Source organism: Tarenaya hassleriana, unplaced genomic scaffold (genome assembly GCF_000463585.1).
Source record: "Tarenaya hassleriana unplaced genomic scaffold, ASM46358v1 Cleome3, whole genome shotgun sequence".
NCBI classification, from domain to species: domain Eukaryota; kingdom Viridiplantae; phylum Streptophyta; class Magnoliopsida; order Brassicales; family Cleomaceae; genus Tarenaya; species Tarenaya hassleriana.
This window is the reverse complement of record NW_010966177.1, coordinates 548,271-571,537: the sequence shown is the minus strand read 5'-3', so window position 1 is coordinate 571,537 and position 23,267 is coordinate 548,271. Positions and strand designations below refer to the sequence as shown.

Genomic DNA, 23,267 nt, shown 5'->3' with positions numbered 1-23,267 from the left:
AGAAAAGGGTTAGAAAAAAAAAGATATCTAAGGGCCTCAAACATGATCCAAGGCTCGACTGACCCGGTTCGACAAGCCCGTGTCTCATTTAGTTCGAGGCTCGAAAGTCCAAAGGTTAATGGATCTATATTTTTTAGGTCCAAATCCTTATTATTTTGGACGGGTTTGGACCGGATTTCGTGTTCAGGGCTTAATTGACATTCCTAGTTGTCACCAAGTTTACCTATTTAACACTTAACTCGGTTTTGTAAATTTCCGAGTTCAGTTAGTTCGGCGAATATTATTATAAATCTTCTGAATCAACCTCCAAGATTCGCTTCTTTTCCGGATTTTTTTAACTATAAATCATCACTATATCATTATATCTCCATCTCTGTATTTTCTTTATTTTTGTTTATCAGTTTTTTTTATATATAATTAGAATATTTTTTGTTTTACTTTGATAACAATGAACCAATTAACCAAACATAGCGGAGATTGGAGCCGAAAAATAATTCGACGACGAAAAGTATCCGGAAAATGACGAGACCGGTAAAATATATTATATTTAATTTTAAAATGAATAATATTTATTAATTTGAGCATATTATTATCTAGTATTTAAAAAATTTTCAGATGGACTGATCATAGACCGTTGAATAATATATGGTACAAGAGGGTCTAGTATTTGAGTTTACACTCTGAGTTATAAAATAAAAGTATTGCGAAAAGAAATTATCGTACGAATTTTACACTATATTAGATGACTATGGAGAAAAAAAAACTTGACATTAGGAGTAGTACAATTGGAGTATTGATGTATATTCGGTCTGAATCAATTTGATTTTATAACGGAATATTAATTTCTGCAGAAAATTTAGCTAAAATTGGAATTAATATTTTTGTAAATAAATGTCGTTTCTAATATTTTGGATTAACCCATGAGAATTATTGGGCCAATAATTAACGGGCTTTTACATATTTCCAATAGCTAGAGAACAAAGCGAATAAACCCGAAAGCAAAGAGATTAAAACCCGGTTATTACCCGACCCGATTATCTGGATCCGGGTCCATCCTTTTTAATTTATTTGTTTGTCTTTTTCACATTTTTAATTTTCTTTCTATATTCACCCCAAATGCCACGAAGAAGACCCACGGAAACGATCTGTATTTTCTGTACCAGCTGTTGGTGCCGTCGCGTCGGTCCTTTTTTTTTTTAAAAAAAAAATTACATTCTTTTCTGTCACCTTAAAAGAACAAAGAACCAAACGGGGAAATATTCTGGAATTCTGAAATCAGAACCTGAAAAATTTACCTTGAATTCGTTTTGTATACTACCGTTCTTGAGTTCTTTAACGGCGAAATCTTCGTGCGATCTCAACGTTCGAATTCGAGAATTTTGAGTTTTCGAATGTCTTCTTCCAGCTCGGGGAGCTCGATCCCCGCTCCAGGTCTGCTCCGTCGATTTGAATCTTAGGTTGTTTAGATTTCAGTTGGTTTTTGTGTTGATCGGTCAAGTGCTTCGGGGGATTTCCGGGAAATTTTCTATGATCAACGATGGTTTGTGCCGTTGATTAGGAAAATTTCGAGAGCCGAATTTGGGTTTTTGCTGCTGTAGCTTTGAGTTTTTCTTCCTTTGTTAGCGATTTTGATTCGAATTCTGACTTTGCTATTTCTCGGTCTTATTGTATTTGCAGATGCTGTTCAGGTGTTGGTGACGTCACTGGCGGATGATTCCTCGACGGTCAGAGGAGCTTCCATGGCTTCGCTGAAAGAAATTGCCTCACTGTATCTCCTCCTTCATCCCGATAGACATACAATGTGTATCCTTGTGTACTTGTCTGTATGTGAGGGTACTAAACTGATGTGTGCTTTATTCAGGAATCCGCTTCTGGTTCTTGATTGTTGCTATACCGTATCACGCGGAGGACGAAGAGTAATGCTGTTTTTCTTTTGTTTTTGAGCAGTTTTTCTCTAGTTGGTGACTAATTCAGTATTGGTTGATGTGACAGCGGTTTGGTAACATGGCTGGGGTGTTTCAAGTTATGGCATTCAGTGTTCGTGCATTAGAGAAGAAAGACGTTGATGCAACCTTCATGGGAAAACTTGCTAAGATTGCCACTGCTGAAATTATATCCTCCAAGGTACTTTTTCAAAACTGAACAGCTCTTGCATAGCTATGTTTACTTGGATATTTGCTGTTGCAGATAGCATTAGAGAGTGCAGCTGGTTAAAGTTGCAATTTTAAAAAATATATATTTGTTTTGAGGTAAAATGTAATTCATGACTCGTTACCTTGGTAGGTAGATAATGCTGTTTTAACTCGTTTCTCCTGATTGTTCGGAGACCGCTTCCTAGATATTGCTAAGAGGGTATCAGCATATGTCTTATGCATAAAAGAAATTATAGTTCACGGGTCTGTCATTCAAATGTTTGTTTACTTTCTCCTGGGATATTGGAAAGTTAATGGTAACTTGTAGGGTTTTATTCTTAAAGCCCAGGCTGCCTAGGACATTGAGCCACAAAATTCTGGCTAGGTGATGTCTTTGGTAGATTTAGACAATTGAGTCAATTGTTTCTCATTAACAGAAGTGTAATGAAAATAAATTATGTTTTGTGCACCGAGCTGCCGTAACAGAAGTGTAATAGTAATTAACAAATAAATTATGGTTTAAATCGATGTATTTTTTTTCAAATTTTCTTGCATGTACTTGTTTTTGTTTCTATTACATCATCATTAGATTTATATATTTTTTGTTTCATCACAACTCAGGAACTGAATGCTGACTGGCAAAGGCAAGCATCAGGGCTACTCGTCTCAATTGGATCACATTTGCCTGATCTTGTAAGTATTTTCTTTTCTTTCAGTCATTAATGATTTGGTGGATTTTGTTGTGTTATGTAAACATCAATTATATATTATTTCTTTGTGATTGAATGTTAAAAAATTAGTATGCAAGGGTAGGAAAGAGTTATTCAGAAAGAAAATGGGTGTGCATGGTAATGTGGTGGTTGGGTGCAATATAATTTGGATTTCCTTATTATGAGGCCGCCTACTTGTGAAGTATGTGTAAAGATCTTTCAATTATTTTGTTTTCTGACATGTCTGATAGCTTTCCTGGCAAAGAGCGAGTTGCACAGCGGAAGGTCACAATAGAATCTTATGTCTGTTCTCACGTTACTATTCTGTATTGTGACATTTTAGTAATGTTCATTTGTGTTGTTGATTGCCTCTTGTGCTCTGCTTTCACCCTTGATAGATGGATGTCTATCCCCTTAAGCCTGTCCCTTTATTTTTCTTCGTCATTCCCGCTGTTATATAGTCTGGTAACAATTCTTTCATTGGCTTTCGCAGATGATGGAAGAAATATTTCTTCATCTGTCTGGACCTGGCTCAGCTGCACCAGCTATGGTTCAAATTCTTGCTGACTTTGCCTCCGCTGATGGTTAATCATCTTAGCCCTTTCTCTTTCTCTTCATGTTTCAATCACATACAATCATATGTGCCAACTGCTGTTGTCTGATATTTTGAAGTACTTTGTTGTTTCCTTTGAAGCTTTGCAGTTCACTCCACGCTTGAAAGATGTGCTTTCTAGGGTGCTTCCTATTCTTGGGAATGTTCGTGATATACACCGTCCAATTTTTGCAAATGGTATGATGAAAAATTTCTACACAATTTAGTGAAATTTTTTGTGTTTGAAGTTTCTGGGTTGAATCTCTTTCTCCTTTCAATTATTTGAGTAAGCTGGATTTACCTGTAGTATGGGATCAATTATTTCCTATCTGGCCAAATTGAGTGCTCACCATACTAGAGTTTGGTTGACTTATTTTAGCTAATTAGGCGTTTTCGTTCAGTTTAATTGACTCAGAGGATATTAACACTTTAGTGATTAGTTAATCCTGAACCATTCTGAAAGATGGAAGAAATGAGAAGCAGTATATAGTGCACTTCACCTCTATATTAATATCAACTTAACGAACAAAGCAGCCTTTTGAATTTAATCATTTGATTGGTTTTCAGTATCTAACCTCTTAGTTTGCTTGTTTTATTCCTTACTGTTTGCAAAACGGTTTACGTATTACCTCTCTTCTGATTTATTTCCGTATTGTCTAGCATTTAAGTGCTGGTCTCAGGCTGTTTGGATGTACACCACGGATCTTGTGTCAGATTCTCCTCTTGATGGTGATGTCATGTGAGATCAGTTTCTTGTTCTGTTTTCTTCATTGTTAATCTGTGTCAACGACATGCAAGTTAAAGTGTTTTATCTAATGTAGGTCATTTCTGAATTCAGCCTTTGAGCTATTGTTGAGAGTTTGGGCTACGTCTCGTGATCATAAGGTTCGCTTATAATCTCTATCTGTAATCTCTCCAAGTTTCCTTCTACTTTCATTTCTTGTTTCAATAAAAAATGTATTTCCTAAGATATTTATTTAAGAGGCTGTAGATATGATTCACATTTGTACACTCCATTATTTTTTTTTCAAAAAAAAGAAAAAAAGGTATAGACTGTCATTTTTTTTTGTTTTTGCACGAACCTGTAATTTTATCCCAGAATAAAACATGAAAAGCATGTATTTGATAGTGAGAAAGGACTCATTTTTGTTGCTGCTTCATTTCTCTTTAACGTACAGAGTTTAGATGAATAAATTTGAATATCTTTTTACTTGAGAGTTATTCTCTGTACTTGTCTGTTCACCTTTATTCTGTACTTAAGTTGCGTGCTTAATTTTCTATTGCATAAGGTACGAGTATCTTCTGTCGAGGCTCTGGGTCAGATGGTCGGTCTTATCACCCGGACGCAGCTGAAATCAGCGTTACCAAGACTTATTCCAACAATACTTGAACTGTATGTTCTGCCTCCATCCTCTTTTTCCTTCTTATACATGCTGTAGTGCTCAAAGGTATCATCACTAAGTCGTCTTGCAATCAGATTTGTTTTATGCATTGTTCCATTAATAACAACTTCAGCAACTAACAAGCAAGTTTGTTCGAAAGCACGGGACATTTTATTTATACATGATCTTTAGGAATCCTTCCGAAAGTTGTGATGCTTTTTCATTTTTATTTCAATTTTCAGGTATAAGAAAGATCACAACGTTGCACTTTTGGCAACATGTAGTCTTTATAATCTATTAAATGCCTCTTTACTTTCTGAGTCTGGCCCTCCACTGCTTGAGTTTGAGGTATTTCTGTTTAGTGCTTACTGTTGCTTTGTTCACGGGATTAAGCCTTGTCTGAAAATGATTTTTCAGAGCTTCATTTTGCATGGAATGAGCCATGGTACTTAGAGGATTAGAATTATTAACATAATCTTTGCTGCTATATGCCATGTATTTCAGGACCTTGCAATTGTTCTGTCAACTCTTCTTCCTGTAATCTGTATTACTAGTGAAAACAAAGAGAGCTCAGATATGTCTGTTGGATTAAAGGTAATTTTTAAAAACTTGGTGACTTTCTCCTTTTCTCTTAACGTTGGCGGCTTGTGGGAGTGAGTCTGTTCAAGTGATCTCTTATTTTTGCTAGTAAATTCTTCACAGTTTTCATCTTATTCTTCTTTTTTTGTGGTGCAGACTTATAATGAAGTTCAGCGATGTTTTCTGACTGTCGGCTTCATATATCCTGAGGATTTGTTTACATTCCTTCTGAACGTAAGCGCCTTTATGTTTTGCTGTTGTATGACCGATATACTTCCATATTATGCAATGCAATGGAAATACCTATCACTTCTTATAATGCTATCGTTTTACCTTCAAGAAGAGTTACTAGGTGTCTGGTTATGTATTAGTTCAACATAAAACTAACATTTGATATTCACATCCATGTTTCTCTTCCCCCAGAAATGCAAGTTGAAGGAAGAACCTTTGACGTTTGGGTCCCTTTGTGTCTTGAAGCATCTTCTTCCAAGGTTTTCTTTTCTCTAACATTTAGCAGGGCAGCCTTCTGATGTTTCTATTCCTTTCCCTAACCCAACTCGTGTCAATGCATTCCTTCTGGAGGTTGTCCGAAGCTTGGCACTTGAAACGGCCTTTGTTGGTAGAAGCTGTGAGATCGTTGTTAGATGAACAAAATTTAGGTGTACGGAAGGCACTTTCAGAGGTATTGCTCACATAGCACAACCGGTAAGGTAGTTATGCTTTGATGTGTTCACTTGTGGTTTTATTCTTCTACTTTGGTGGCAGCTTATTGTGGTTATGGCTTCACATTGCTATTTGATTGGCTCGTCCGGGGAAATGTTTGTGGAATACCTGGTACGTCATTGTGCAATATCAGACACCGATATTGATGAGAAGGTAAGGCTAAAGTACATGTTATATTCTGAGCTAACTTCATATTCTGAAATAAGAGAATATTTTACAAACAATTTTATATTCTAGTTTCCTGTTCCTTTGTGATAGCGATTGAAGCCGAAAGCATATTACTTTATCCAGGGACATCAATTTGAGGATTTAACCTGACACACTAATCTTCCCTCTTAGGCAAAAAAGGGGCCATTTAATCCAACAGCGCTAAGAGCAGTTTGTGAAAAAGGCCTTTTACTCTTGACTGTTACGATCCCTGAAATGGAGGTGCATCAAATTCTTCTTTGCCTCTTCTTTCAGTAGCAAGTTTTGTCCTTTATGCTGTATGATTACTTTGAGAATTTTCTCAAAATGTTTTGGCTAGTGCTGATAAAATTTGAAACTGCAGTATATTCTTTGGCCTTTCCTGTTGAAAATGATCGTTCCAAGGCGGTATACTGGGGCTGTTGCAACTGTAAGATATGTCTTTGGTCGACTAAATGGGTTTCTGGCATTTCCCAAGGAGAGAATGGACCTGAATTAATGTGTAATTGCTTATATTTGGTAGATTTGTAGATGCATCTCTGAATTGTGTCGTCGTAGATCTACAGCCAACTCCATGCTGAGTGAGTGTAAAGCGCGCTCTGATATTCCCAGCCCTGAGGTCAATCGATTTTACTTCCTCTGATTTGTCTTGTAAATTTCTTGTCTGACACTGATTTTCAATCTTGGATATATATAAAATTAAATGCAGGAAATTTTTACCCGTTTGGTGGTTCTTTTGCATAACCCCTTAGCAAGGGAGCAGTTAGCAACCCAGATTTTGACTGTAAGTGTCCACAACTTCAGACATCTTGTTATAGCCACATGTTCATGACTTATGATTTCTTAAAGCGCTTGTTTCTTTCTGTTTTCTTCTACTTTTGAACATAAAAATATGGGACATAGGTTTGCAAGATTAAACGGCAGAAACATTTCCAATCCTTGATTGTTATGGGATCTTTATCATATTCTATCTATTCTTCGTATATATCAAGTGGTTGCTCTCAGGAAAGTCATGACTAGGTAATAGGTATGCATAATTATTGTATATGTCACATTCTATCTCCGAGAAACTAGATATGCCTGTTTTCCTGCTGCAGGTGCTTGGTTATCTGTCTCCTCTTTTTCCAAAGAACATTGACTTGTTTTGGCAAGATGAGGTACATTACTGCTTGCCAGTTTTTAGTAAGTGTTTAGCTATCCCGATCTAATTGGTCCGTTAAAGTGATATGTGTATTTGTATGTGGTCGTTTGCTTTGTAAACTGTTACATAATAATATTGAAATTTGGTGGCAAAACCATTGATTGTTGCTGTTTCCTTCCGTTGCCTCATGTTGATGTAAGTTATGACTAGTCACCCTAACTTTTTGTTGCATTTGGTAAGCTCTAGATTCCAAAAATGAAGGCTTATGTCTTTGACACAGAAGATTTGAAACTTGACCCGTCCTACCAAGAGACATGGGATGCCATGATAATCAATGTAAGCTTCTTCATTTTCTTGAAGTAAAAACATGCCTCCAACATGAAGTTTTTAAAAATTTAAAGCATTACAATTTGTCAATGGAAATTGTGGGTTATACATTCTATCATATTTATAACACAAAATTTTCAAACTGTTTTCTTCGAGGTCAAGAAATCTGAAACTTGAGGTTGGAGTAAAAATAACAAGAAAGGAGAAAGATCTGTTACATTAAATTTGAATCTATGGATTAAATTCGATAGAATGGACATATGTTCTAATTACTATTAACAAGTTTCTCTATCATGTCTTGCAGTTTCTTGCAGAATCATTGGATGTGATCCAGGATGCTGACTGGATTATATGCCTAGGAAATTCTTTTGCGAAACAATACATTCTTTACACATCAGATGATGAACATGCAGCACTTCTACACCGGTAAATAAATTTCTTTTGTTTCTGTCATTCTGGTTTCTAAGTGGAGCTCATCATTTCTTTTTCAGTACCATATTTTATGTCTCCAGTTGGTTGCTTCTGACATGGTTGCAGTTCTTACTCTTCATCTCTGACAATCAGAAAGCGTTTTCCGTTATTGACCATTATGATTATTTGTTTCTATATATCTGTTATCTAGTGAATTCTCTTCCTGATGATGTCATTCTCGTGGTTATTTGTTTATCCTTGTTCATATACACTCTGGTGCACTTCCACCAATTGAACATGACTGAATTGACATTCATTTTAGGAGTTATACCATTCATTGTTATATCTTGGTAATTGGCTGGAAAGCCTCAAATCTATGACAATAATCGTTGCTGAAATTTGTTAATTCTGCTCCCAGTATATTGTTGTATATGCAATATCAAGGTTGATGGTTGAGCTTGGATGTGCATGATGCATCATGTGCTTATCTTTTAGGTGCTTGGGCATCCTTCTTCAGAAAGTTAATGACAGAGCATATGTTCGCGATAAGATTGACTGGATGTACAAACAGGCTGACATTTCTAATTCTGCAAACAGACTTGGTTTAGCGAAGGCCATGGGATTGGTATCTTCTGAATGCAACTTTTTCTGATTCTTGGTCTAGTCTTGATTTGTCTCCTTATCTTGATTTGTCTCCTTATGTTAATGATGCTGCTCATTGATTGTCTAGGTGGCTGCTTCACACTTGGACACAGTACTGGAAAAGCTAAAAGAGATTTTGGATAATGTTGGGCAGAGTATTTTCCAAAGGTGAATCCTGGCTGACTATATGCATCACATTTGTATTACCTCATGCACTCTAATGTATAAACCTGCATTTCTGTCATTTATGTTTTCGTTAAATCTGTTGATTTCTTCTTTGTTTTGATTAATATGTTTTATGTGAAGTCGCATTTTGGTATTTCTGATAATCTATTTGTGCACATTAAATTCATCTTGCATTTTTTCAAGGGCAATGTTATGCATGAGTAGGAAAAGTCAAACCAAAGGGTTTCTGTGTATTCTACATTTGCTTACTGGTAACCCAGTGTTATGTTATGAAGTGTGTTAAGCACTAACCTGATGTTTTACTTCTATCTATTGTAGGATCTTATCTTTCTTTTATGATAGCTATAAAACAGAAGATAGTGATGATATCCATGCTGCCTTGGCGTTGATGTATGGATATGCTGCGAAATATGCGCCATCATCGGTTATCGAAGCCAGAATAGATGCACTTGTCGTATGTGTTAACCTTTATGATATCATGTTATTCTACATACGCTATCATCTTTCTGCATACCTTATGTCCTATTTATACTTTCACAAATTGCTATATACTTATGCTTAAGACTTTGCGAGTTCATTCCTCACTTTAATTCAAACGATCATATGCTAATAAACCTCTTCTAGCTAAAGTATGATCGAATTGGACAATCAAATACTTGCAACAACAAAGCAGAGCTTCATTTTGTATTTCAGCTAGCTTCTTATATTGTTAATGAACCACTATTAGTATTTCTTCTATAGCTGCTGACGTGAATTTCATTTTCTTGTTCTCAGGGTACTAATATGCTTGCACGTCTTCTTCATGTGCGACAACAGGCAGCGAAACAAGCTGTTATCACTGCTATTGATTTATTAGGTCAATATCAGGCGTAGAAAGATTCTTTTGTCAATCTTATCTAGATGAATGAGGGAGTCTTAGCTTTTTTTCTTTACAATGAATAGTGAGGATATTGCCTTCTTTTACACGAATAATGTTGTTGTATGCCTATCGCTTTACACCGTTGATGTGGTTGGTGTAATCATGGTGAGTCACTCTTGTTAGTATACTGAATCCTTAATTGCTGTCTCGGGTGCAGGCCGTGCTGTCATCAGTGCTTCAGAAAGTGGTTCGTCGTTTCCTTTGAAAAGAAGAGACCAGCTGCTTGATTATATATTAACTTTAATGGGTAGAGATGAAAATGAGGGTTTTGCAGAGTCTAGTCTTGAACTTCTACACACTCAGGTGTCTTCGTTAGTCCATGGCAGTAGCCAATGCCAATGCCTCCATTAGTGTCTCTGTCGATACAAACATTTAACATTTTTCTTCACTATTATTCAGGTGCTTGCTCTGAATGCTTGCACAACCTTGGTGTCTGTCGAGCCGAAGCTGACTGTTGAAACGAGAAATCGTGTTATGAAGGTACTTGAAATCTGGTTTTGTCCGAAGTATAGAAAGAAAGCCTCGAGTTGTTGCTCTGTTGTGCATTTATATTTGTTCTCTTGCATTAATGCTCACTTATATTGACAGGCTACTTTGGGATTCTTTGCTTTGCCTAACGATCCGGCAGATGTGATCAATCCCCTTATCGACAATCTTGTGACTCTCTTGTGTGCGATTCTTCTTACAAGGTAATTAAATAGCAAATTGTAAGCTCAAATGGCTACTTCTGTGGCTGTAGGTTTCCTTCTCTTCTGGAAAGATTGGATGTTTGATCTATTTAATATTGTCATTGGTGAAATAATTAGTGAAGTAAGGAATCCGGTGATAAAATTGCTTAAAATTTCCAATATTCCTACCGTCTAGGATTCTTATTGATTATATTATTTGCATGATCAGCATATTAGGTGCCTTGTCTGCAAAGTTTATTTGATCTCTCTTAGTTTGCATAACATAATATTCATGTTATGTTATGTTCCTCCATGTTAGATCAGAGTAGGGTGAGTGAATAGCAAATGGACTCACAGAAAACTCAATAGTCAAGTCTTATTATCTTTAAATTTGTAGTACCAGCTTTTCCTTATAAATATGTACTTATATTAATCAACTAGTGGAGAGGATGGAAGAAGTCGTGCGGAGCAACTTTTGCACCTTCTTAGACAACTTGATCAATATGTTTCGTCGCCAATTGATTATCAAAGAAAAAGAGGTTGTGTGGCAGTCCATGAGATGCTCCTCAAGTTTCGCAAGCTTTGTGTTAGTGGCTATTGTCCTCTTGGTTGTTCTGGGAATTGTCCGCACAGAAAGCCTGTAGACCGCAATCTGCAGGGGAATTTTTCCAGCCTACCATGTAAGTATACGTTCTCGAGCAAGTTCTGAGATATGTATTCAGTGTATTCCTATCAGCTGATTGATTGCAATGTTTGACCAACAGCGACATTTTTATTGCCTAGTCGCGAGTCCCTCTGTCTGGGGGACAGGGTCATTACCTATCTGCCACGTTGTGCAGACACAAATTCTGAAGTTCGAAAAGTTTCTCCACAGGTATCGTATAATAAGCTATTCCACTTGTCTTGATCGATGGTGTCATGGAGCGTCGGTAAGAACTTTGATATCATAGTGACACTGATGGATCCTCATTGTCTCCCCGCTCTTCTTTTTCTTAGATTCTCGACCAGCTCTTCAGCATTTCCCTTACTCTTCCAAAAACGGTAGTGTCAAGTGCTTTGGATACGGAAGATTCATATAAAGCCCTGTCCTCACTTGAGGATGTCATTGCCATGTTGAGAAGTGTAAGCCTAGTGTGGTTAGGCTTACAATTATCTGCTTTTCTTTTGCATGTTGCATTTTCAGGTTTCTGTTAACACGTCTTTTAGCTGACTTTCAGGATGCCTCTATCGATCCGTCCGAGGTTTTTAACAGAATTGTGTCATCTGTCTCTGTTTTGTTATCCGAGGATGAGGTAGTTTTTCTTCCTAAATTTAGTTGATATCGATGTCATTAGATTGAAGAGTTCCCACTGTTTTGTTCAATGTTTCTGTAGCTTGTAGCAGCACTGCAAGGTTGCACTTCGGCTATCTGTGACAAAATTAGGCAGTCTGCTGAGGGTGCCATTCAAGCTGTTACTGAGTTTGTCTCAAAGAGGGGAAGTCAGCTAAGCGAAAATGACATTTCAAGGTTTTTAATTGCACTATGATCAAAGCTTGCCGATCTGCTCATTGGTGGATTTTCGTTCACTTCAATTGGTTTTTATTGACTCAATGCCCTTTTCATTTTGTGGTCCTTTTCTGGCAGAACGACTCAGTCGTTGCTCTCTGCAGCAGTTCATATAACTGACAAGCATCTAAGAAGTGAAGCTCTCGGAGCCGTATCTTTTCTTAAATCTGGGAACTATTTATTTGGATACTTGTTGAGTCACAAGCTACTGATTATAAGTTCTTCTGGTCAACCGATTTTATGTTTTTTGCTATAGGTGATATCATTATAATGTGCAATTGCATAGCATTTGCTTAGTACATTATCAGTACATTGGTTTTTTTAAACCTTAATCACATTAAGATTTCTGCCCTTGCTGAGAGCACGCAGTCTTCGATCGTGTTTAATGAAGTTTTGGCTACTGCTGGAAGGGACATTGTGACAAAGGACATAACAAGGATGCGTGGCGGCTGGCCAATGCAAGATGCATTTTATGTAAGTATTAGTAATGTTGTATGAACTGCTATGATGCATGAGATTATTCTCCGAAATGGATATCATTCAACTTTATTTGCTGATTTTCTTCTTGGTTCTCTGGCTTGAAGCTTTTATTTTAAAATGCTTGAAAGGATGGTGAACATTATTTCACACTGGGCACATCTGTTTAGAACTATGACTAAGTCTGCGTATATTGTGCTTGTTCTAGTAATAATAACTTTGGGTTTAGGTGTTTGTCTATTACCGCTGTGCCATATTACCTTATTCCATGAAGAAGCATCCAACTTTTTTTTTCCTGTGTCCGGTAGTTCTAAATATTCCAGGTTTTTTTTTCCTGAGTCTGGTTCACCTTCTGTCTTTATTATTTTCTGCATTGCTCAAGTATTTGGTCATTAAAAAATATAGTTTGACGAGGTATTTCATTTTCTATTATTTTTATTTTCCTACAGGCTTTTTCTCAACATGCAGAGCTGTCAGTTCTGTTCCTGGAACACTTAATATCCGTCCTCAACCAAAATTCTTTAGTTAAAGGTGATGCACATAAAGGAGAGAATTCTAGTTCTGCTGGCGAAACTCAGATAGAAGAAGACATTCTCCAAGCTGCCATTTTTGCTCTCACTGCTTTTTTCAGGTTCCTTTGATTGATTTATCAAATTTACTTCATTATACTTTGATGAGTTTCAGTGTCTAAAAGTACGTGCTTAATCAGGGGCGGCGGTAAAGTTGGAAAAAGAGCCGTCGAGCAGAGCTACTCTTCTGTTGTTGCAGCACTTACTCTTCAGTTAGGCAGCTGCCATGGACTTGCAAGCTCTGGTCAGCAAGATCCATTGCGGTAATTCCTCTCCTTCAAAACCTGTATACAGCGTGCTCCTCTGTTAGTAATCTTTTTTTACCGTTTTCATTCTGTGATGCTTGTACATTAATTGTCCTTCTTGGCAGAGTGCTTTTAACTTCATTTCAGACTTTCTGCGATTGTGTTGGAGATCTTGAGATGGGAAAGGTACTTCAGATTGTACACTCTTTGGTTTGGTTTTCTTGTGCACTGAACTATACACATATCTTTCTTTAGATTCTGGCTCGTGATGGGGAGCAAAGAGAGAAAGAAAAATGGGTTGAGCTTATTGGTGATATTGCTGGCTGTATCTCTATCAAGAGACCAAAAGAGGTATCTAATGTTGCTCGTAAATTGTTGAACTTTGTGACCGTAGTTGTATAGTTTTCCTCTTGAAGTATTCAGCATACTGTTTGACTGTTGTTTCACAAATCTATCATCGATCTATTACTGGTTGACGGGCTGCGTATAATTATGACTTTTCTTTGGTCATTCTTGTATCAAGCGGCATGAATATGGAGATGTGCATGGTTTTTAGTGCACAGGGTAACTGGTTTTTGCCTGAAAAAAATGAAGTTTTGGAAAACTAAGCACTCTTACAAACAGCTTATACAGCTTATATTTCTGAAACATTTTTTTGAGCAGACATAGATTTACGGGTGAAGGCAAAAGTGCATACATTTTGCTTCGGACCGAAATAGAACTTATGTTTCTGTGTTTGGCTTACAGGTTCGAAATATTTGCATGATTTTAACAAAGTCGTTAAACCGCTCAGAAAGATTTCAAAGGGAAGCTGCAGCTGCAGCATTGTCGGAGTTTGTACGCTACAGGTATAATGTCATCAATGCCCTTCAATTTGTTTTTTCTTTGTTTCCTTCTCATCAATATTCATGTGTTAAACTACTTTGATATCAAAGTTTTTGTCCGAAATGTGACCTCGTCTTTTTAACTTATATATTGGTAAATCACGTGGTGCTGATACTCTACCAGTAATCATTCTACAGATTTCTTCAGATTCATGTATCCATTTACCTTCTTTGCTTTCTTCAGAAAAGAACAGTTAATCATACGTTATCTGTGTATGAAAGTTCATAATAGAAAAGGGTTGTGGAAGATCTGTTTCACTTCTTTCATCATAGAACCTCTGAAGTGTAATCTGCTAACCTCTCTCTCTATTTTTTCTTTTTACTTTTTGAGTATTGCAGTGGCGATTTTAATTCCCTTCTGGAGCAGATGGTCGAATCGCTTTGCCGACATGTCTCAGATGATTCTCCGACCGTTAGACGTCTTTGTTTAAGAGGATTAGTACAAGTAAGAGTTATTCACAACATCTTTGTTTACTTTATGGTAAACATTACAGTAACTTAAAAGTACTTCTACCAGTTTCAGTAAAAAATGGTTTCATCAGTAAACTTACACAATGTGGTCGTAAATGTTCAGTTGTAAATTACCTACGATTAATGTCTAAGAGATTTAATGTCCGCAGCCATGACAAATTTCTGATGAAGCCATTAGTTGTGTAACAGGGAAATATGTTCTCTTTTGCCAATCTTTTTGAAGCTTACACGCAAAAAATTCTTACATATCGCTGTCAACGAAGTTGTAAGAAATTTTACTAGATAAAACAGGGATAGTGGACTAGTTTATATGATGAGTTTGTTCGCTGTGTGTGCAGTTTTACTTTGTTTCTTCTTCTTCTTCCTCTCTCTCCCCATTTTCTTGTCCTGATCAGTGATTCGTTACTCCCTTCTGAATTTTGCCAGATTCCATCTGCTTGCATGAATCAGTACACAACTCAAGTTCTTAGCGTAATATTAGCCTTGCTCGATGACTTGGATGAATCAGTGCAACTAACTGCTGTTTCGTGTTTATTGACGGTAATTTTCTATCTTTTGAGCTCTGAATTTCTGTGAAACCCATCAAAAAATGGTTTTGACTTTACATGTTTCTTGTCTTTGTTTTAGGTCACAGAGTCAGCACCCAATGATGCAGTTGAACCTTTTTTGATGAATTTATCTGTTCGGCTTCGTAATCTTCAGGTAGGATCCAATTTCGAGTATGATTATCTGAAAGGTTTGCTAAGATTGGGGAAAAAAATTTCTAATAGTGAAAGGAATAATGGAAAAATTTAGAAAGTGCTTCCTTAGATCTGGAAACTTTCAGATACACTAATGAGATCTAACATTTGATTGAATGTAAAAGGGTTTTGCTACTTCCTGTCACTTGAAATATGGACTTTTGTTTTTGCAGGTAAGCATGAACTCAAAGATGAGAGCCAATGCTTTTGCAGCTTTTGGAGCATTAAGTAACTATGCCATCGGAGAGCATCGAGAGGCATTTGTGGAGCAGGTAACACATTTCCTTGTTTAAGAAGCTAATCTACAGCATGGTCCATGACCGATATGACCACAATAAGCAACTAAACTAATACCCCTGCATCTGTTTAATGTCAGGTACATTCCACCCTGCCTCGTTTGGTCGTTCACCTACACGATGATGATCCTGGTGTTAGACAGGCATGCCGAGTAAGCGACCATCGTTTTTGTAACCTATCACTGTTACATCTAGTTGTTGGAAATTTAGTTTACACATGTTATTAACGAATAGGGCGCCTTCAAACGGATCGCTCCTCTCATGGACATGGAATGTCCTCCTTCCCTGTTTGAGTCCCGTTCTTTCAGTTCTGACCATCGGTATGTGCTCGACATCCCAATAATACACAGACCTTCTCATTTCTTTTCTCCATAAACCGTAAAATATGAACCTCAAATCACAACCTTTCGGTTTCAGGAGCGGATACGAAGACTTTGTAAGGGACCTCGCAAGGCACTTTGTTCAACAATCCGTAAGAGTCGATACGTACTTGGCATCAACCATACAGGTTCGTTTTGCCAAGTTATCCTCCTCATATTTCAAATACAATACACCTGAAAAAATAGGTTATCTGAAACGAGAGAACCACCATTGCAGGCTTTTGACACACCATGGCCGGTAATTCAGGCGAACGCAATACATTTCGCCACCACCATGTTGTCCCTTTCGGAGGATCAACACATAATCTCTCTCTACTATCCACAGGTCATTCTCCAGAAACGTTTTTTTTCCCGCACATACCTCTAGTTTTTTTTTTTTTTTTTTTTTTTTCGGTAAGAGAAACGCATATGACCATGAGGTTATTATTAACCCTTTTGGTTTAGGTGTTTGGTGTGCTGGTTAGCAAGATGGGTAGGTCGACCGATGCGGTTGTAAGAGCTTCGTGCTCATCGGCCCTCGGTTTGTTGCTGAAATCAACCAAATCAACGTCATGGAGAATATCCCGACTCGATAGGACCGACTCAGGTAGAAAAACAACCGATCCCGAGTCGGTCAAGAAATAAATTAACCGATCCAACACACGAATGCAGTTCGGTGGTTAGCCTACACAATAATCATAATGATAATAAACGACCGTTGTGAATACAAATTAGACGCCGTTTCGATCTTATAATCTATGTACAGTGTGTGTGCGCCAATATTTTTTGGTTTTACAAGTTATGTCATTGTTCGTTTCGTTTTGTTTTATGTTGCAGATATTTTGGTCATGAAAGATCACTGTCTTGTTTGTGGTTTGGTTCTGTGTAACATAAAAGTCTTTGTACATGGACACCGAATTCGACTTCTTGTTGCTTTTTTTTTTGTCGAGTTTTTTTCGATTCTGATCTAACGTTATGTTTTTCACTGTTTTGTTCTGGACGAATAACGATGAGCGGATACAGAGTAGAAGAGTATCCATCTCGGATTTCAGTTTGAATTCGTTTTGATTATTTTCAGATTTGGTTTTCGGTTTTGTAAAAAATATAAACATTCGGTTTTGTGTTAGATTTAATTTGATGCAATTTTTTTCCCGATTTTTGTTGATAAATATATTTGTTTTCTAAAGAAATTTCTGTTTTTGGTTATTTTTATATTACTCAATTATTTCATTTTTTTAAAATTATCACATCCGATTGTTAAGAATTTTGTTTTTTTTGTTTTTATAAAATTTACAAATATCGTATTTTTATATCATGATTCAATTCGTTTTTTTAAAAAAAAAAATCAATTATTGGTAAGAATTGTATTTTAAATATATTTCTGAGTTTTAGTTATTTTTAGAAAAAATATCTGAAAATTTTCAAATTTGCAATTAGTGTAATATTAATTCAAGAATTTGTAGCTGCATCTATTTATTTTTGAACTTATATTTTTTAACACAAAAATTTCTAAATTTGTTTAATGGTTTTGTAATCGTCAAAACAAAATTTATGAATTAGTGTGTTCAAAAATACAAATTTAATAATTATTATATTTAAAAATACAAATTCATGAATTATTGTATTAAAAAATATAAGTTCGGGAATAAATAAGTACACCTATAAATTCATAAATTAATATTATATTAAATTACAAGTTTATAAATTTTTAGTATTTTTCTCTTATTTTTATATTGATTATTTTTTCATTTTAAAAAAAAAATTATACACATACGGATTTATATATATATATATATATATATATATATATATATCACGTCGAGAAGAGAGAAACGCGGAAGGGCAGGTTTAGTAGTGTCACGTCGTAAATGTCTTGTGGACCATATCGGCTGTCACCGAATAATACAGAATGCTTATCTCTTTCCTTTTGCTTATCGGCTTTCTCTTCCACGTGTCTGTCTATATATTTTGCTCTCTCACATTTAGCCATAACACCAAGTAGAATTTTTTTTTTGAACTTCCAAGTATAAGCTTCTTAATTATTTCCCTTCATGGCTCCGGGCCATATGATCCCAATGGTCGATATAGCCAGGCTCTTGGCTCAACGAGGCGTGACCATAACCATCGTCACCACTCCTCTTAATGCCAACCGGTTCAAGAATGTCATTAGCCGTGCCGTCCAATCGGGCCTACCCATCAGCCTAGTCGAGGTGAAGTTTCCGTATCAAGAAGTGGGTTTGCCCGAAGGTCTCGAGAATATCGACATGCTGGATTCAGAGGAGGCGTCAATGGCGTTTCTAAAAGCGGCTAATTTGCTTGGAGAACCCGTCGAGAAGCTCCTGGAAGAGATGAATCCGCGGCCGAGCTGCGTAATCGCGGATGTGTGGTTGCCTTACACCAGCAGCCTTGCCATAAAGTTCGAGATTCCCAACATCGTCTTTCATGGTATGTGCAGTTTCGCCCTCCTCTGCACGCAAGTCGGACGTGAAGCCGGGATCTTCGACACTATAGAGTCCGAAAAAGAGTATGTTGTCGTTCCAGATCTCCCCGACAGGGTCGAATATACAAAACGCCAACTTCCCCTGCTCACATACCCTATTGGCGATTGGAAAGAGTTCTTGGAAAAGTTGGTGGAAGCAGATAACAAGTCATACGGCGTGATCGTGAACACGTTCCAAGAGCTCGAACCCGCTTATTTGAGAGAGTACGGCAAGGCAAGAGCAAGTAAAGTGTGGGCAGTTGGACCCGTTTCCTTATGCAACAAGCTAGGGTTAGACAAAGCCGAAAGAGGAAACAACGCAGCCATTGATCAAGACAAATGCCTTAAATGGCTTGATTCTCGAGAACCGGATTCTGTACTCTACGTTTGCCTCGGCAGTCTCTACAATCTCCCAGTGGCTCAGCTCAGAGAGCTCGGTCTAGGCCTCGAAGAATCCAACAGGCCCTTCGTTTGGGTGATAAGAGGTGGGGAGAAGTACAGTGAGTTACAAAAATGGATTTCGGAAAGCGGGTTCGAAGAAAGAATCAGAGAAAGAGGGCTTCTTGTCAAAGGATGGGCACCCCAAGTGCTAATCCTTTCACACGCATCAGTCGGAGGGTTCTTGACGCACTGCGGATGGAACTCGACTCTTGAAGGGATCACTGCCGGGGTTCCGTTGCTCACATGGCCCTTATTCGGAGACCAATTTTGCAACGAGAAACTGGTCGTTCAGATTCTTAGAGTAGGCGTGAGATCCGGGGTGGAACTGCCGATGCAATACGGTGAAGAAGAGAAAATAAAAGTGTTGGTTGACAAAGATGGGATAAAAAATGCAGTAAGTGAGTTAATGGGTGATAGTGCTGAAGCAAAAGAGAGAAAAGGAAGAGCCAAAGAACTTGGAGAATTAGCAAACAAAGCTGTGGGAGAAGGAGGCTCTTCCCATTGTAACATCGCACTGCTCATACAAGACATCATGCAACAAGCGCAGTCTAAAATTTGATGGAATCAATTTTTATCGTATAATTTTATGCTAATTCAAAAATGGGCTTTAGAGTTCTATGATGTTTAGTTTCGATTCTATAATTTTATTACGTATAATAAAAAGAAGTCTCTTACCAAAAGACTGGTGTTTCTAATAAGTTATAGAAAGTGTTTATGCTTTAGTAAAGAAATAGAGGAGGCAATAAAAGAAACTTCTCACTTGTTTATCATTGATCGAGTTCATGTAAATATATACAGAACTAAATACAATTGTCGTAACTAAAACTAAGGGAATAAAAGATAGAAAAAAGAAAAAACCCTAAAAATTTATGAACTTGTAAATTGTGAGAAAAAAATTCTTGAACTTGCGAATGTGCCAAATAATTCCTGAACTTGCAAAAAATGTCTCATTAAATCCTAATCTTGTTAAAAAAAAAGTGTCATATTAGTCCTTTAGAAAAACTGATTATAATAATATAATTTTATTTCCTACATGGCAGGTGACATGGCACGCCAAGTAGAATTTTTTTACCACGTAATCAATATTAAGTTTTAGAAAACTGGTTTCTTCAACCTCCGGTTCATCATCCTCTTCGAACAACTTCAAAAGCTGAGCATACTGTTCATCTCTTCTCTTCTTCTGCCACATCTTATATATGAATAACGATAACAATACCACAGTACTGAGTTTTAGAAAACCGTTTTTTTTTTCTTTCCAAAATCGAGTCCCGAGAGCAAAGTCCGATCCCGAAACTTCGTTTCCTCCATCATCAGTGATTTCTTCAGAAATCGCCAACGATTTCTTCAGGCAACGGTGTCGTCGGCGTCGCGTTCTCTTCAGGCAACGTTGTCTCTATCGTAGTTCGTGGAGATTGAATGTGTTCCTGTTGTACGGTTGATGAGGTTGGCCTAGTGTAAGTCATCATATTATTATAATCAGTTTCTCTGAATGACTAATATGACACCTTTAAACAAGATTAAGATTTATTGAGACACTTTTTGCAAGTTCAGTAATTATTTGGCACCCTCGCAAGTTCATGAATTTTTTTTCTCGCAACTTGCAAGTTCAAGAATTTTTAGGAGTTTTTCCCATAAAAAAACAATTAGAAGCGATAAGATTGAAATTTAAAGTTGTTGATATTGAAAAATAAAATGCAAAAATTAAAAAGAGAAAAAAAATAAAACAAAGAACATTTTTATTGCTACATCTCTTCTTCTTGTTATTTTACAATGAAAATCTATTTATAAGAAACAATTACAAAATAATTAAAGAAAAAAATTTACAAAGAAATAATATATGATGGAAACAAATAAATCAAGAGATAATTGACACAATTGTCATTATTTGTTAATTGAATTTGTGTCTTTAATTTTTGTCAATCATCGTCAAAATCATTTCCAATCAATTTCAATATTTTTAAAATTATATTTGTTTCTTTATTTTAACATTTCTCTCAAGATTGACTTGGAGATAATGTAAAATGTCGATCTTGGAGAGAATACCTGAAATAATTTAAAAACTCGATAAGTAATTCATTGTTAATAAAATGATCCACATATACCTATCTGGTTCTTGAAAGTTTTGATCCATCCTCAAATCAGTTTGTTTGATCATGGAATTCTGCCTTTATCTCCTTTTATCATAGCACTTCGCTGAATTCTAGATTTTGTTTCACTTCAAACCATTTGGATATATAAATATTAAGAACTCAAAAACAAAGAGAGTAGAAAATAAAAACTAAGAAAAAAATATATAGATCAGATCGTAACACTACTCTGATACCATATTGAAAAATAAAATACGGAAATTAAAAAGAGAAAAATAAAATAAAGAACACTTTTATTACTACATCTTCTTGTTATTTTACAATGAAAATAACCCATCTATTTATAAAAAAACAATTACAAAATAATTAAAGAAAGAAATTTACAAAGAAATAATATATGATAGAAACAAATAAATCAAGAGATAATTGACACAATTATCATTATTTGTTAATTGATTTCGTATCTTTTATTTCTCCCGATCATCATCATAATCATTTCTAATCAATTTCAATCTTCTTAAATTTATATTTGTTTTCTCATTTTAACCGTTGAAATATAACAACCTCTAGAATCTATTCCCATCCTGGACAACAAATGTTGGAAATGATCCACCAAAACCGGTTTGGTAAGTAAATTCGCAAGTTGATCATGAGATAAAACATGTAGAGGCTTCAGGAAACCATCAGTGATACGCTCGCAGACAAAATGATAGTCTAATTCATTATGCTTCGTGCATTCGTGGAAGACCGGGTTATTTGCAATGTGGATTGCGGGTTGATTGTCCAATAAAGTGACACTGGATGAGGACACTAGAAATCCAATTCATGAAGCAATGCATCGAGCTAAACAAGCTCACAGGTCGTTTGTGCCATTGCGCGATACTCGGATTCAGCCGAGCTTCGAGAGATAGTGATCTGTTTCTTAGATTTCCAAAAGACCAAAGCACCACCCAAGAACACGCAAAATCCTGTGACAGAATGTTTGGAATCAGGACACGATGCCTAGTCAGTGAACACACAAAGATAAAGATCAAAAGCAGACGGATAAAGCAGTCCTTGACCCGGAGAGTTCTTGAGATAGTGCAACACTCGATAAGCAGTCTGCAAGTGACTAGTCCACGACTGTGACATGTACTGGCTGAGCTTCATGACAGGGTAGCAGATGTGTGGGTGTGTAAGCGATAAATAGATCAATTTTCCCAATAGAGTCCGATAGTGCTTTGGATCAAGCATAAGTTCACCACTGTCTTGTCCCAATTTCTGACCAAACTACATGGGTATTGCTATCAACCCAACATTCCAAATTCATCAAAAAGTTCGAGAGAGTGTATTTCCTTTGATTTACGAAAATCCCCTGTCGAAAACATGCGATTTCAAGCCCAAGAAAATATCGCATGTCGCCAAGATCTCTCAGCTGAAACGCAGAGTGTAAAACAGTTTTCAGATCCTATAAAAGCTCAGGATCATTACCAGTCAAAAGAAGATCATCGAAATATATTAAAATGGTAGCAATGCTCGATCCACACTTCTAAACAAACAGAGAAGAATTTGACTTCGATTGGACAAAACCAGCATCAGTTAGCATTTTCGCAAGCCAAAGATTCCACTACCGAGAAGCTTATTTCAGTCCATATAACGATTTGTTGAGTCTGCAGACGAATCCGAATGGAATGGATTCCCCCATAAGATAAGAATAACCCGATGGAAGATTCATGTAGATTTCTGTTGGTTTAGTGCTCTATGATGTACTGTTTATGAGCTTTGTTCAGATACATTTGATGTATTGATATTTTCTATGGTTTTTATGAGAGTATTTGATTCATTACATGTTCTTGCATACTAGATCTGTTATGAAATCCATGTATCATTATGAATGATACTAAACTCCCTAGTCTTGTGTCATTATGGGAATGATGACATAATAAGACTAGTATGATGTGTGATTGATGATTATAGATATGATCATAGGTATTGGATACGATCATAGTCATAGGTATTCGTTGGAGAACGGAATACTGGATTGACCCGCATGAGATTGTCACATGGACTACCGTCATGACTTGAATCTCATATGG

The 23,267-nt window shown here is 36.6% G+C and overlaps 2 protein-coding genes across 3 annotated transcripts; both read left to right on the top strand.

Annotated features, from left to right (window-relative positions):
* The first annotated feature begins 1,169 nt into the window (after positions 1–1,169).
* LOC104818591 (protein SHOOT GRAVITROPISM 6) lies at positions 1,170–17,140 on the top strand. Of its 2 annotated transcripts, XM_010548226.2 has the most exons (51): positions 1,170–1,431; positions 1,678–1,768; positions 1,862–1,916; positions 1,993–2,124; positions 2,754–2,825; positions 3,336–3,426; positions 3,537–3,632; positions 4,095–4,173; positions 4,256–4,319; positions 4,724–4,827; positions 5,059–5,164; positions 5,321–5,410; positions 5,552–5,629; positions 5,819–5,886; positions 5,978–6,077; positions 6,161–6,271; positions 6,458–6,547; positions 6,669–6,734; positions 6,828–6,923; positions 7,014–7,088; positions 7,402–7,461; positions 7,692–7,781; positions 8,077–8,198; positions 8,679–8,808; positions 8,914–8,993; positions 9,330–9,465; positions 9,786–9,867; positions 10,088–10,233; positions 10,330–10,410; positions 10,519–10,619; positions 11,040–11,278; positions 11,363–11,472; positions 11,595–11,720; positions 11,816–11,890; positions 11,972–12,105; positions 12,223–12,295; positions 12,487–12,618; positions 13,071–13,252; positions 13,331–13,453; positions 13,561–13,621; positions 13,691–13,786; positions 14,183–14,283; positions 14,659–14,764; positions 15,217–15,330; positions 15,418–15,492; positions 15,704–15,802; positions 15,907–15,978; positions 16,061–16,146; positions 16,244–16,334; positions 16,424–16,531; positions 16,651–17,140. In XM_010548226.2, exons 1-51 carry the CDS (start codon positions 1,392–1,394, stop codon positions 16,828–16,830), a joined length of 5,115 nt encoding a protein of 1,704 aa, XP_010546528.1. In that variant the 5' UTR covers positions 1,170–1,391; the 3' UTR covers positions 16,831–17,140. The 2 variants fall into 2 exon arrangements, with proteins under 2 accessions (XP_010546528.1, XP_010546529.1); XM_010548227.2 differs by lacking the exons at positions 1,170–1,431; positions 1,678–1,768; positions 1,862–1,916; positions 1,993–2,124; positions 2,754–2,825 and having other exon boundaries at positions 3,342–3,426; positions 3,545–3,632.
* A 1,096-nt stretch (positions 17,141–18,236) lies between these two features.
* On the top strand, positions 18,237–19,664 carry LOC104818592 (UDP-glycosyltransferase 73C1-like). The gene has a single exon (XM_019203111.1). The coding sequence runs from the start codon at positions 18,237–18,239 to the stop codon at positions 19,662–19,664; it is 1,428 nt and encodes a 475-aa protein (XP_019058656.1).
* Positions 19,665–23,267: the final 3,603 nt, after the last annotated feature.